The sequence below is a fragment of the Geosmithia morbida genome (genome assembly GCF_012550715.1).
Source record: "Geosmithia morbida isolate 1262 chromosome Unknown scaffold_0, whole genome shotgun sequence".
Classification (NCBI taxonomy): Eukaryota; Fungi; Ascomycota; class Sordariomycetes; order Hypocreales; family Bionectriaceae; genus Geosmithia; species Geosmithia morbida.
Genome location: NW_023336187.1, coordinates 610,592 through 625,027, shown reverse-complemented (window position 1 = coordinate 625,027; position 14,436 = coordinate 610,592). Strand labels below are relative to the sequence as shown.

The window sequence follows — 14,436 nt, the reverse complement described above, 5'->3', positions numbered from 1 at the left end:
CAACGACAATGGTTGTTCACGACGGCCTGGTCGGCAGGGACGAGAGGCACCTGGATTTCAACTAGTATGATGTACACCTAGACCCCCATCTTCTACAAACCTCTATCTAACCACTCTCAATATATCTAGCAAATTCCTCATATTCATGCTGCTCAGTGCAGCCTTGTCATTTTTCTTCCTTCTCTACTTCAACCGACTCTTCGCCTCGATAGTCTCATACGGAATCCGCACATGGTCCTGGCACAAGCATAAGATATGGATTGACATTGGTGCAATACAAATATCTCTACTTGGAGGGCGAATCTTCTTCCACGGCCTGCGGTACCACGGCTCTAATGAGACCTTCTTGGTCCAACACGGTTACGTAACATGGCGATATTGGCTCAGGAGAGTCCGAGAAGTGGACGTTGTTGCCGACAGCCCCCAGGAGAGTGCGGTTCCAGGAAGAGATAAGAACGCCAAACGTCCATGCCGCATCAGCGTTAACCTCATCGGCGTCGAGTGGTTCGTTTACAATCGGAGTCCCGCCTACGACTCGGTTCTTGCAGGCCTCTCCGACTCTAAGCCGGACCACCCAGGATTGCAGCCAGCAGATGTCTTTGCCCCAGAAGCCAAAGATGATTCGAATCCGAGTCTCCGCTCGCGAAGATCTCACCGAGACCCATCCGAGCTAACTAGGGAGCCAAACGGAGCCAAAAACGAGACCAGGGACTCAGAGAAGCACTCCCTCGACGATAGCTCTAGTCCAGAGAGCCGCGACGGTGCCAGTTCTCGCTCAGGGAGCGCCTTAGAGGATGACGTGGTTCGGAGGCGATCTGATTTGCCATTCCTCGTCCAACTCCTCCCTATTAACATCTACTGTCAGAAGGCAGCAGCCGTCATCGGAAATGAAAATACCAAGGGCATCCTTACATTCAAGTCCGACTACCTGACGGCCGACATTGATGCATCAGAGACTCAAACTGTCGACCCTTATCGTCAAGTATTTAAAATCGACTTCGAACACCCAGTGATCGAGCTCAAGGACAACGAGGACTTCAAGAGCGATCAAGCTGGGCGTGCAACTGGCAACCAGCTCCCGGTCCAGACTGCTGCTAAAGCCACCCTCTTCCGACGCCGCTATCGCAAGACCGTCATCTTTTTGCGCAAGATGCTACATCGTGCAAGGCCTTTCAACCCCATGCAAGTGAATTCGGGGCCTTCTCAGGGGGCTCCTTCCTCGCGCATACCTGGCGATGGGCAGTGGCAGGGCCTGTCAAGGTATTTGGACGACCAAGAAAATGACGATAAGGCTCGTTGGTCATCAATTGAGTACGCAGCCGAAAACACGATCCTAGACTCCCCCGCTGCCAGTCTGACTGTTTACTGGGACGCCGTCACGAAAGTCGCACCCCACCATATGAGCCATGACTTTCGTACCGATATGAATGGGGGAGAAGCTCCCGCCTGGGGTATGGACTTCTCCATCAAGGGAGGTTCGGTCAGCTATGGGCCTTGGGCTGATCGACGACGGGCCGACCTTCAGCGCGTCTTCTTTCCTAGTCTATGCAAGGATGCCTCTGCGGCGACACCGATACCAGCTGGGTCATGGAGGGCTCCGACTCAATTCAAAGTCCTCATTGAGCTGGAAGACACTGTGACTGTCAAGGTCCCGTTCCGAGAGCAGTCAAAGAACTGGCGCTGGCGTGGCCAAGATACGCATATGAAACCCAAGCTTGGAGCCGGCCGAAAGCGTCGGGGCCGTGCAGCAAAAGACGGCAAAGGAGAAGCTGGCCCGCAACGACCGGCTGCTTGGCTTGAGGCAAAAGTCTTCGCAAATTCGACAATTGCCTACGATATGGACATGTTCGCTTCAGAAACTGGGTACCAGAATTTACTCAACATTGATCTCTCAGGATCGGAATTACGCAGTGTTGTGAATCAGAGGATTCTCTGGAAATCCGGGCCTCAACGCATGAGTTGCGATCTCTCCAACCCCCTTTCGTGGAACTCGCATCGTCTCTGGCGTTTCAACTTTGATTTTGACGATCTTGAACTATACCTCCTTCGCGACCACGTTTTTCTACTCATTGACCTCATCGATGACTGGACCACTGGACCTCCATCAGACTACCTCACCTTTGTTCCCTTTACCTACCTCCTCAACTTGCAGTTGAAAAACACCAAGATTTTCGTCAATGTTAATGAGGCCAATATCATTGACAAGCCAGGCGCTCTTGACGAGAATTCCTTTATAATTCTTTCAAGCCCGCTGTTATGCGTGGGCACCTCCATCGCCTTGGACTCATTTCGACCGGAAAAGAGCTCGATCCCTTTCGATATACGCGGCGACAGGGTAGACTTGTCGTTCCATTTGCCCCAATGGAGCACACAGGCTGCCTTTACTCATTCTGGCGAGTTGGGCCAGGTGAAGAACCTGGTGGTAGAGGGTGGCTACCATTACCATGCAACCACATCACCTGCGAACACGGATACCCTGGTTCTGAGCGTAAACGGCGACTCGCTATACACCTACCTGTACGGCTTTGTCGTCAGGTACTTCCTCCTGCTCAAGGATAATTATTTTGGCGAGCACGTTCACTTCCGCACCCTCGATGAGTACCAAGAACAACTCCAGCTCAAGGAGCAGAACCCTGATGCCGAGGCAGGGACTGGACAGCCGAGCAAGAAATCCAATGACTTGGACGTCATGTTAAGCATCAAAATCAACGACCCCAAGTTCATGCTCCCATCAAACTTGTATTCGCCCAAACGCTATATACAGGGCGAGCTCTCCAGCCTGTCACTCGATTTGCGATTCACCAACTACTACATGGACTTGGAGGTGGACCTGAGCCCCCTCAACCTGTCTTTTAGTGACTCAGAACCAGATGTTGATTCGGCAGGCGGCTTGACATCAAGCACTCAGCTCTACATAGATGGCATTCGAGTCTTCGGAAACCGCTTGTTTGGTATACCACCAACGGAACCCACCTATTTGTGCAACTGGGACGTGTCGGTGGGTAAAGTGTCGGGGGAGTGTATTTCGGATTTCATCCATGCGCTCGCCGGGACACTTGGTGCTCTGGGGTCCTCCTTTGATGATGTCGAGAATGCACTCGTGCCCTACTTCTCTCTCGTTTTTGACGATGTGACGTTTGCAAGAGTTGCTGTTGAATCCATTAACATCTGGCTTCATATAGACGAGGCCGCGTTTCTTCTGTCAACTGGCACAATTGAAATATCCTCCAATGACTGGGCCCGCTCGCACTACTCCAGCCGAGCCAATATCAACATCCCCAACATTCAGATATCATGCGTGAACTCCGAATCGGCGGCGAGACACAAGACACACCCGGGACGCCCAGTGGAGACCCAGGCCTACCTGCACACAGACGTACATCTTGCCGTGGTTGGGAGGAAACTCCATTTCTCGCAAAAACGCCACACTCAGCAGGAATTAGTGCGGAGAGAGGACCAACGCACGAACCGCACTCCATTCCTCATCATCCCGGAATATGCGGGTGAGTTTGTGCCAGAGCCTGGGGACCCGCCGGCTCAGGGTGTACCGATTCCTCCGCAGCCCTTGCTTGACAATGGAAGCGACGGAAGCTCTTTCAGAAGTACGACTAGTGCTACTAGTTCTAGGAGGTCACATTATCTGCGTCGCCAAACGTCGTTCCTCTCGTCTCGGTCGAGCGCACGCAGTGTGAGGCGTTCATCAAGTCATCCGAGAACAACATTCGGCTTACGGCCTACGGATCTGGCACGCGGCAGCTCTTTCAGAGATGATGCCTCCAACTCTTTTGACTGCCGCTCATCATTCTATAGCGCACGCGCCGACGGCAGCGTTGCAGAGAGCCAGCATCCTACTTTGACATTCTTTAGCCAGTATTATGAACCTCACTTTGCTCTGGCAGGAGCTCAGCCGGATACTCGGGAGGCACCCCAATTAGACGACGACGATGGCAGCAGTGTGGGCCATGAGGAAGATGAATTCCTGAGCGGCTACGCAACCCAGCTCGAAGATATCCACCCAAACCAACTCAGCGACGACCACGCTCACTCGAGCACCTTGATCGAATTCACATCCGGCGTCACGGCTTTTATTAAGCCAGAGGCCATCAAATATGCAATGAAGCTTGTCTCAGCTCTTCAGCCCGTCGAGCCTGAGGACATACTGGACTCTCTCCAGGAAAATTGCATATCAAAGATATCCAGTTTGACAAAGAAAAAGGCAACAAACGGGTCCGTTTCAGACCTCATGATCAGGCTTCCAAAGGCTAGAATTCGTTTCCTGACCTCTTCATTTTCCATCGACGGCTCTTCCAACATAGTTGAGCAGGAGGAAGATCAGTACGACTTTTCAATCTCAAAGCTAGGCCTTGTTACCCGCACAAGCAGGGGCCATGATGACACCTCGAATCAGGAGACCGTGGGTTCCAAAACGTCACTCTACCTTCAGCTTGGCTCCGCTGAGGTCTCGGCCTCTGAGAGGCTGTCGTCACTCGAGAAGCCACAGGCAGCCATGGTGTTCCGGGTGGACAATGTCGCCGTTTCTGTGGGCGCTAAAGAAGTGACGTATTTTGATGTCGACATTGGCTCCGTCATTGGCAGTTCTGCTTCGGGCAAGGTCGAATACCTGGCCTCCCTCATCCATCGGACATCTCGCTTAGCCACTGAATTGGGACGACTGATCGAAGACACGTCCAGGCGTCACGAGGAGCGCCTCAAATACTGCACCTATCGATTGCTGAAAGAGGGAACGTCGACGCAGGACCCGTCCTTCATGATTCGGCCCTCAGCCGTCCTGCGCTCAGTACAGAATCATCTTCGTACGTATGATTCGTGGAAGCTCATTATGAGATTGCGCCAGATCTGGAGTACAATGGACCCGCGTTCAAGGAATGAATTTATGCATGATATCTCAGGCGACTTCCCGCTAGTTCCTGAAGATGCTGTCGATTTTGTCCAGGAGGAATTTCATCGTTGGCGAGGATGGGATCTGGAGAATATCCGAGGTTCCTTTTTGCTCCAACGCGTCTTTGGCCCCACAGACAATCCTCCCGAGGCTCCTGCGGCACAGGACGCCCTCCTTGGAGCCTGCAGCTTGAGTGAGCTGCAGTTTGTCTTAGACCCGGGCCCAAAGGAAAACAAAGTCGGGATCATGGAGATAGCTGCGAGGATTGACAAGAAGATCCCAAGCCCTGACAGTCAAGTCCTGAGCGGGAGCCAGGGGCCTGCGCCGCTCATTGTTCTCAATATTTGCTGCGATGAGGCCGCCGTCAATATCAACTGGGAGCTGGGTGAGCTCGTTGATGATGTCCTTCGCTTGTACAATCGCAGTCAAGAAAATGCAGGTTACGAAGTGTCGACTACGGCAAAGTCGAAGGGGGCAACAGAAGCAGCGCCGACGCACCAGCCCAAAGACCCTATGGATCTACACCTGGTGGTGGAGGTGGCCCATGGATCTCTGGAAGTTGAAACGATCAATCTCAAGTCTAATACGGTGACTGGTGACTTCAAGGCCTCTGCCATCATGCATGCTGGCAACGGAGAGGCGCCGATCTCGTCGAATGTGGTTCTCAACTGCAACTCTGTCACATCTGATCTTCTGAGTTATACACGGACTATGAGCTCATTCCAACTCGTGGACCCGACGGTTTTTGTGGCACAAGAGCTCCAGGAATCCTCCGACGCCTCTATTCGAACAGTCAAGGCTACTGCCAGCAGTCGCGACTTCAACTTCGCAGTCAAAGAGGATCCTATAGGCCTAATGGAGGTTCTTGATCTGCTGTTGAAAGACGAAGTCGCGCATGTTCTCAACCTCGTCGAAAGACTCCCAGCCAAGAAGGAGCAGAAGCCAAAGCATTCCATTAATATCAAGGACCGTCTATCAACGTTTAGGTTCAATGTGGCACTGTTCTTAGACAAGTACACCATCAGCGTTCCGCTGTTGCAATCGCTCACCTATAAAATATCAGGAAGCGTGGCGCGTGCAGCATGTGCGGCTAACTACGGGAGGGAAATCATACTTGACTTTGACATCAAGGAGAACTCGCATGAGATGCAAATCGACGTTCGCAATAAGCCGAGGAGGATTTCCCTGCTCCAGATACCTCCCATCAATGGTCGCATCAGTAGCCAGATGCAGCAGTCAGAGCACATTCTTACGATCCTCTCATCGGTAGAAATGATACAGCTGGATGCGTCGGCTGTCTACAGTATTCTCGGGGCTCTCAATCGGCCACAGATATCCAGTGCTCTTGAGGAGATGAAGGAACAGAGCAGGACGATACAGAGGCATGCGGCCGAAGTCTTTGGCACGAAGGAGCCACCAAGCAAGCCCTCGCCGGCAAACCCCGCCGATGAATCTGTCTCAGAACAGCTTGTGTATAACGTACATCTGACTCTGGCTGGTCTCCAAGTATCTTCCATCACACCTCTCGCCTCCAGGGTCGAACCCGTGTCCCAAGTCTTGTTCTCCGTGGAGAAGATGTACTTGCAGTCAAGCAACCGGCACGAGGCTTCGGCACCCATCTCCAAGTACCCCGAGGTACATGTCAACATCAAACAGATCGCGCTGGACATACGACGAGGCACTCGAGATGCAATGCGGTCGTGCGGCCGAATCGGTGCTGGGGTGACCGTTTCAGCCGGCGTTCAGCATAGTGACGACGGGAAAGATGACTGGGCATTTGATTTCAAGAGTCCGGACCTAGATATCAGCCTGTCTCCAGAGACTATATCGACCGCGCTGGTAGTGCTCGCCTATCTCAGGGGGAAGATTAAGGATCTTGATACTTCCCGGGAGCTGAACTACCTTCGAAAGCTTAGGCAACCGAAACCTCGCATCGTGGTGGAGGACAGTGATGCTGCTACCAGTGAAGAGGCGGACATTCTAGACTCGGTTCTGTCATCACTGGTCTACCATTTCCAGCTGCAGAACATCCGAGCCTGCTGGAACGTGGCCAGCGACGGAGACGACCGCAGCAGCAGCAAGGAGGATCTGGCACTGTCCATCAAACTCATACAGTTTGGGACTAAAACCAAGAAGTCAGCACGTCTGACCATCGAAGACTTCCAACTCCAGACGGTGCCCCTGGGGCAAGACAAAACTATCCGTTCACTGCACTCGGCCCTCCTCCCAGAAGTCATCTTCAACATCGCCTACGTTTCTACTCCGACGGCTCGCCGCATGGCGTTCCAGGCCGTGGGCCAGTCGCTGGACCTCAGGCTCACGTCAGGGTTTATCATGCCTGCGGCCAACCTTGCAGAATCCATATCCCTGTCGATCAAGAACGTTCGCGAAGCGTCCACTGAGTGGAGCCTCACGAACGAGACTACTAAGAAGCAAGAGGGCCTGTCAAACACGGAGCGCCCCTGGAACCTCTTTGGCAAGAAGCGTCTGGAGAATCTGCTTATCGACGCCGACTTTGCGGGCTCAGTGGTTCACATTTCCAGCAAGAGAGATTTCAGCGATTCATCAAGAACCTCCAAGATCAACCGGCCGTCACTAGCTGGCAAATATGGACAATTCAACGCCGATGATTCCGGTAGTGGCGCGGTTTTACAATCCCCGGGATTGGCCTGGAAGTTTGAGTTTCAGGACAACGGGCACGACGCGCCAACACTTTCCGGGGAAGTCAAGATTGACGCGTCAAGCAATATCCTGTACCCATCAGTGGTTCCTCTGATACTCGACATGGTCGCTAGTGTCCAGGAGGTGGTGAGGGTTGACGATGGCACGGTGAAACCGGCGGCGGGAGAGGACGCGCAATCAAATCCAAAGGCGGGTTCGGGAGGCCCGGACTCGGCTACGCCCGCCGAATCTGGCGATGAGAATATCCTCTCAACGGATCCCAGCGCTTTTCTAGGCGGCGCGAGACTGAACCTTGCGCTGCGTATATCCAGACAGGAGTTTTCGCTCAGCTGTCAGCCAATCGCTCGTGTGGCTGCGACGGCGCGTTTCGATGGCATCTACGTCACGGTCAATACGGTGTCGTCGGCAGATCACGGGAACTTCTTTGCCGTCTCTGGCACATTTTCGGGGCTGCAGGCCTCCGTGCAGCACGTCTATTCGAGGGATTCGACGGGTAGCTTCGAGATAGAGACTGCGACGCTATCCCTGATGAACAGCAAACACGTCAGTGGCACGAGTGGCCTATCCGCCATCCTCAACATCAGTCCCATGAAGGTATCGGTGAATGCAAAGCAGTTGCAGGACTTCCTCCTCTTCCGGGAGATCTGGTACCCCGAGGAGCTGCGCCGGAGCAACGCAGCACCGGTGGCGAAGCCGGCGATGGAGAATTTGCAGCAGGCTCATCTCGTGCAGCGGTACCAGCAAGTAGCGGCGACGGCGGCATTCCCATGGACAGCAACCATATCGGTAGCGGCGCTGGATGTGGCAGTGGATCTAGGCCAGGCGATCGGGAAGTCGGTGTTTCAGATCCACAACTTCTGGGTGTCGTCCAAGAAGACATCTGGTTGGGAGCAGAATCTCTGCCTGGGCTTCCACAAGGTTGGGGTCGACTGTAGCGGCCGCCTCAGTGGCTTTGTGGCACTTCAGGATTTCAGGCTGCGTACGTCAATCCAATGGCCGAGGCGCGAGCAGGCACTCAACGAGACTCCCATGGTACAGGCGTCGTTAGGCTTCAATGCCCTGCGCCTGAAGGCAGCATTTGATTACCAGGCGTTCCTAGTAGCCGACATCCGCACGCTAGAGTTCCTCATGTATAATGTCCGCGAGAGCCGGAGCGGCCGGGGTGACCGGCTGGTGGCTATCTGCGATAGTGAAGCGGTGCAGGTGTTTGGCACGACAACTTCGGCCTCGCAGGCTGTGGCGCTCTACCAGGCGCTCAAGAAGCTGGCCCAGGAACGCAGGGAGAACCTGCAGTCATCTCTCAAGGATATCGAGAAGCTGATGCGGCGCCGGTCTAGCACGATACGGCACGCAGCGCCACCGCAGCAACAACGGGCGTCGTCGGATGCATCCAAGATGGCGGGGGATGTGGCTGGGGAGGCTGGAGCGGAGTCTTCTGAAGTGGAGGCGCAGACCAAGTCCCCCATCTCCCTGGACACTGACGTGGTGGTGACGCTCAAGGCACTCAACCTTGGCGTGTTTCCGAGCACGTTTGCGGGTAACCAGGTGTTCAAGGTTGAGGCACTGAACGCGTACGCGCGGTTCGCGGCCAGCATGGACACGGGTCGGATCCACAGCATCCTCAAGATGACGCTGGGTCAGCTGCGGATAGGACTTGCGGAGGTGCGCAACGCGGATGGGCCCAAGACGCTGAGCGAGACGTCGGTCGAGGACGTGGTGCAGCGGGCGACGGGGTCACGCGGGGGCACCATCCTCAAGGTGCCACAAGTGTCGGCCGTGATGGAGACGTGGCAGAAGCCGAACAGCAGCGCCATCGACTACGTCTTCAAGAGCGCCTTCGAGGGCAAGGTGGAGGTGGGGTGGAACTACTCTCGCATCAGCTATATCCGGGGTATGTGGGCGAAGCACCGCAAGTCCCTGGAGCAGACGTGGGGGCGAGAGTTACCGATGACAGCGGTCAGGATTACCGGCGTTCCAGAAGCGGAGGGGGGCAGTGGCGGCGTCAACGGGGGCGGCGGGGAGGGCCGAGACGGTGGGACGGGCGGTAGATCCAGCGCCGATGCGCGCACGCAGCAAGGGCAGCAGAAGATCACGGCAGAGGTCAACGTCCCGCAGTCCAAGTACAACTACCTAGCGTTGGAGCCGCCGATCATCGAGACGCCACAGCTGAGGGATATGGGAGAGGCTACACCCCCCCTAGAGTGGATCGGGTTGCACCGAGATAAGCTGCCGAACCTGACGCATCAGATTGTCATTGTGTCACTCCTTGAGCTGGCCGGCGAGGTGGAAGATGCATACGCTAAGATTTTGGGAGTGACCTGATTTGCGGTTCCCTTTTCATCTTGCCTCCTTCTCCTCGTCCATCATCGTCGCCGTCTTCTTCTTATTCTCCTTCTTTCTCTTCTTGTCCCTCTTTGCGGCTTTATACTTGGTAGACCATGTTTAGATTCAAAGCGTATTTCTAATATCACACGGAGCAATAGAAGACCATTATAGACTGTAGTGATACAGATACACGCAACACAGAGATGTAGCATGTAACCAAAAGCTACATATGCCTTGAAAGTCGTTTACCAAGGATAAGCTCAGCTGTCAAGAGCATACTAGTACCGATTCCGTGTCCTTCCGTCGGCGATGCGACCAGAGGCTAGGGAAAGAGAATACATGGCTTCTCGAGTTCTTCATGGCAGGTCTCTGACGGACCCCTCTGACGAGCCAAACACGATATAGTCAGTGGCGGGTAAGACAGCTCCTTGGCGCGTGGCCTCTCTTCTCGTGTCTGTTGAACTCCTATCGGAATACCATGACCTCACAACAGAAGGGGAGGGGGAACACGAGCAGCACGTAGCACCGAAAGTCTAGGGCCGATCCAATCACGGATACCAGTCGCAACAAGATTCGGGATGGCCAGGCAGGCTTCATATCAGACTTTCTCCTTCTGCCTTCCCGTCTAGGCGTCGTATCACGTCCACTTCCACTTACCCAACTGTATGTCGACCTTCACATGCTTCATCGTCTAGGGTAGATGTAATGGGCTGCGGGAGTTGAGGGTAATTGGCGCGCGTTACGCATCATCATTTTTCTTGTCAGAATGAAGGGGAGAAAAAGAAGAAGAAAACAGACAATTTCTGATTGCGGATTATTCTTTCGTGAATGACTTCGGCCTTTGAGATTTACATATACGAGTTTTGTTCTGTCTCCACGTTTGGTAAAGAGTGAGAGACCTAGGGTTCATGGCTTGTTCTTTGCCTGGTTCCAGACCTCGGGGATCACTACTGATCAGTCATGATGACAGGAAGCACACTCGGTCGAGGAGAGAGGGGGGGATGAGAGGCTGGGAGTGACTAACAGGTTTCAAAGGGAGGATAGAGAGGGGAACATATGTGTATATAATATACATATATATATATATATATATATATAATATAAAAGGGAGCTTGATGTGGAAGGGGAGAGTTTATTGTCATGTACGTACGTCGTTCGTATCGAATATGTCGTATCCTTTTCTTGATGATACTATACAGGAAGTAAATAGTGAGTGATAGTGTAATATCATTTTGGTTCTGTTAGTGGAAGCCACGGGCCGGAGCGTGCAGCCACTACCTGTTGTCTTGAAGGAGGGCGGGAAGATTATGTGATAGTGATAGTGTGATAATACTAGTAGTATAATATTTAGTAAGTAGATGTATTTAATTAACTAGAGGGGGAGAAACAATAACGACAACAACAGCAACAAGGAAGGAGACGAAGAAAAGAAGAAAAGAAAAAAACTGAGAAAAAAAAGAGGAAAAAGTGGAAAGCATGTGATTCTCCGATACTTGCATAGATACCTTGTCCCGCCCTCGGTCCGTGGCCAACTTTGGGGGGGGGTAGGGAACGAGCTCTTATGTAAAAGTACCTTATGTAAAAAGTACCTACCGGGTAAACTGATAGTCCCCCACCTTCGAAGGTATCGTGACGTAGAATACGGCGACTTCTCATACTCATCAGAGTTGGAGCTACATGACGGTACTTTTATGTATATAACCCACACTCCGCTTTCTTCTCTCCCTTCCCTCTCTCTTCCTACCACTCAGCGCATGCGACTATTTGCCTGTACATTGTTAGCACATACCTACCTACCTTACACCAGACAGAATCGATTCCCAGGGAGGTGGACGAGGTTGCTTCTTCTTCTTCTTCTTCTCCTTCTTCCTTCTGTTCTACTCCTCCTTCTTTCCTCTCCCCATCATCTTCTGACCTTCTTCACCTCTGTGCCTCTCCATCTTCTACGACAGGCATGATGACATCTACGCGGCTCGTTTCTTCCTCTTGATCTTTCCAGGCCATCTCTTGCCGCCTTCTTTTCGCGCCCGAGATTACAATCCTCTCTACCTCCCCTCCCCGCGCCGCGTCGGGTGATTTTTTTGCGACGTACGGCAACGACCTCCTATGCGCCCCCGCCTCGAGCCACTCTGGCACATGCTCGCCGCTTCACTGCTCCTCCGAATCTCCATATAGAGTAACTCCGCGCTCCCTCGACAGATCGGCAGGGGGGGAAATCACACACGCACACACACAAACGTCTTCGTCCTCGGGCTCGCAACCCCACCCCCCGCTGGTTCCTCGTGTCGTCGGACTAGAAGGAAGAGAGCGTCAATTCTGAATACCAGAGGCCAACAGAATCGATCAGATCCAGGCACACACACACACACACGCGCGCGCACACACACACGTCTCACCTGCCCACTCATATTGCAACCCGGGATCGACACGACAAAATTCAAGACCGTCACCATCTCCACACACGACATCACCGTCCGACGCGTTTCTTCCCTAGTCGACCTTGGGGAAGGTAAGGCCGTTATAAGCATACTCCCACAAGTTGCGGGCGTGGGATCAGAAGAAGGATAAAGGAGGGGAAAAGAGTGGGAGGATACTACCATGCAGCTTTGTCCTCATGCGTCTCGCCAACTTGACGACTTGACGATCCCTTCACCACCTTCACCTTCTACAGGAAATAATCACTTCTGCACTCATGATTGTCGCGCGCCATCCATTGGGAATGCCTATAGATAAGTCGCCGCCGCAAGGCGAAGAGGATCCGCTCCTACCTTTTGGATGTAAGCTCTCCCCCCTCTCTACCTGGAAGGCAACCCAGGCACTATTCTTGCGTTGTCTCTCTTATATGGAGGAGAACACCTGACACAGGAGGATAAGAAGAAGAAGAACGATAAGAAGAAATAACGGATAGATGGCTGACAAACATATGCAGACAATATGGACCCCAATCAACCGCCGCCGATGGACCCGCCAGCACCTCCACCAGGCATGCCGATCTTGTCAGATGTCGAGTTCAAGACCCTTGACAACTTCTTTGTGCACATGGGTTCGGACCAATACAATGCACCGTCTTTTGGGGAAGGTCTCAGCTTCAGCAGTGAGTGGATGGACCTACCGCCGCAGTTCATGGGCGTGGGGACCTCGTACGGCCACCAGGACCAGCCGTCGCCACCGACCCTGCCGTCTTCAAGCCAGCATTACTCGAACGAATCGGCAGGTTTCCACACGTTGAGCTCGACCGGAAGCATGTTACCTCCGCCGCCGCAATTCCCAACTCATATGCAACAACACCAACACCACCATCATCATCAACCCCACCACCAGCAACAAGGACAGCAGCATCAACAGAGTCCACACGACGGCCCCTCGGAAGATGTTCTCCATGCTGCAGCAACGCTTCTCCACAACAACAACAACAACAGCAACAACCGGTCAGCCCATGCGTTCGAGGCAAGCACATCGTCGCGGAAGGCGGCGGTTCCCGTGCCTGTAGGCCACCTCCGCCACCAGCCACTAGAGGAGTTCCAGGAGGAAGGCAGGAGGGAGGCTAGCGATACGCAGCAGCCGACCGACTACGTGAACCTGTTCATCCCGACGCAGCAGCGCAGGCCGTCGAGGAGCTCACTGCCCACCGACTTCCAGTGGGGGTCCGACTCCAACTTCAGCACCACCCAGGGCTACATGCCCGAGGCCAACAAGCAGACCGTCGAGTCGATGCATCGGATGCAGCTCAAGCTGCTCGACTCGCTAGAGGTCAGCCGTAGTGCGGCCAGCACGCGACCCAGCAGCCCGTCCAACAACGGTCACGGTCACGGTCACGGACAGGTGCCGCCACTGTCACAACAGCACGGGCTAGCACCCCCGACAAATAACAGCAACAGTGACAACCACGCACCACCATCGATGCCATCAAAGGGACCCGAAGACCCGGAAGCACCGCCGCGCAAGAGGAGGAAGAGCCGGATAAAAGGTGAAGGCGGCGGCGGCGACGACGATGTTGCAGGGGCAGCAGGCGACGAAGACTGCGACGGGCCGGACACCAACGGCAACGGCAACGGCAGCGGCAACGGCAACGGTGCCAAGCCCGGCTACCGACGAAGAAAGTCCAAGGTTGAGCCGTCGTCACCCTACGCCGGCGGCGACGGCATATCCAGGAAACGCAGGGGCACCGTGAACGGAGCCGCAGCAGCGGCAGCGGCCGCGGGTGCCAAGGTCTCGTCGCGCGAAACCCTCACAGAGGAGCAGAAGCGCGAGAACCACATCCGCAGCGAGCAGAAGCGCCGCACCCTCATCAAGGTTGGCTTCGACGACCTGTGTGAGATTGTTCCCGCCCTAAAAGGCGGTGGGTTCAGCAAGAGCACTATGCTCTCCATTGCGGGCGAGTGGCTCGACGACTTTCTCAAGGGCAATAAGGCCCTTGAGAAGCAACTTGCTTCTATCGGGCTATGAACAACAACGAAGAGAAGTGGGGGGTGGGGGGAAGCGGTTTGCTTGCTCTTTTGTTTTGTTTTCCTCAAAACATTTCACCCCCC

General features: G+C 54.0%; 2 protein-coding genes across 2 annotated transcripts; both read left to right on the top strand.

The window, feature by feature from the left end:
- Positions 1–145: 145 nt before the first annotated feature.
- On the top strand, positions 146–9,904 carry GMORB2_0199 (fermentation associated protein; the record flags this gene model as incomplete). Its single annotated transcript, XM_035462185.1, has 1 exon — positions 146–9,904. The coding sequence occupies one exon, from the start codon at positions 146–148 to the stop codon at positions 9,902–9,904; it is 9,759 nt and encodes a 3,252-aa protein (XP_035325115.1).
- Positions 9,905–12,841: 2,937 nt separating this feature from the next.
- Positions 12,842–14,353, top strand: GMORB2_0198 (Helix-loop-helix DNA-binding domain; the record flags this gene model as incomplete). Its single annotated transcript, XM_035462184.1, has 1 exon — positions 12,842–14,353. One exon carries the CDS (start codon positions 12,842–12,844, stop codon positions 14,351–14,353), a length of 1,512 nt encoding a protein of 503 aa, XP_035325114.1.
- Positions 14,354–14,436: the final 83 nt, after the last annotated feature.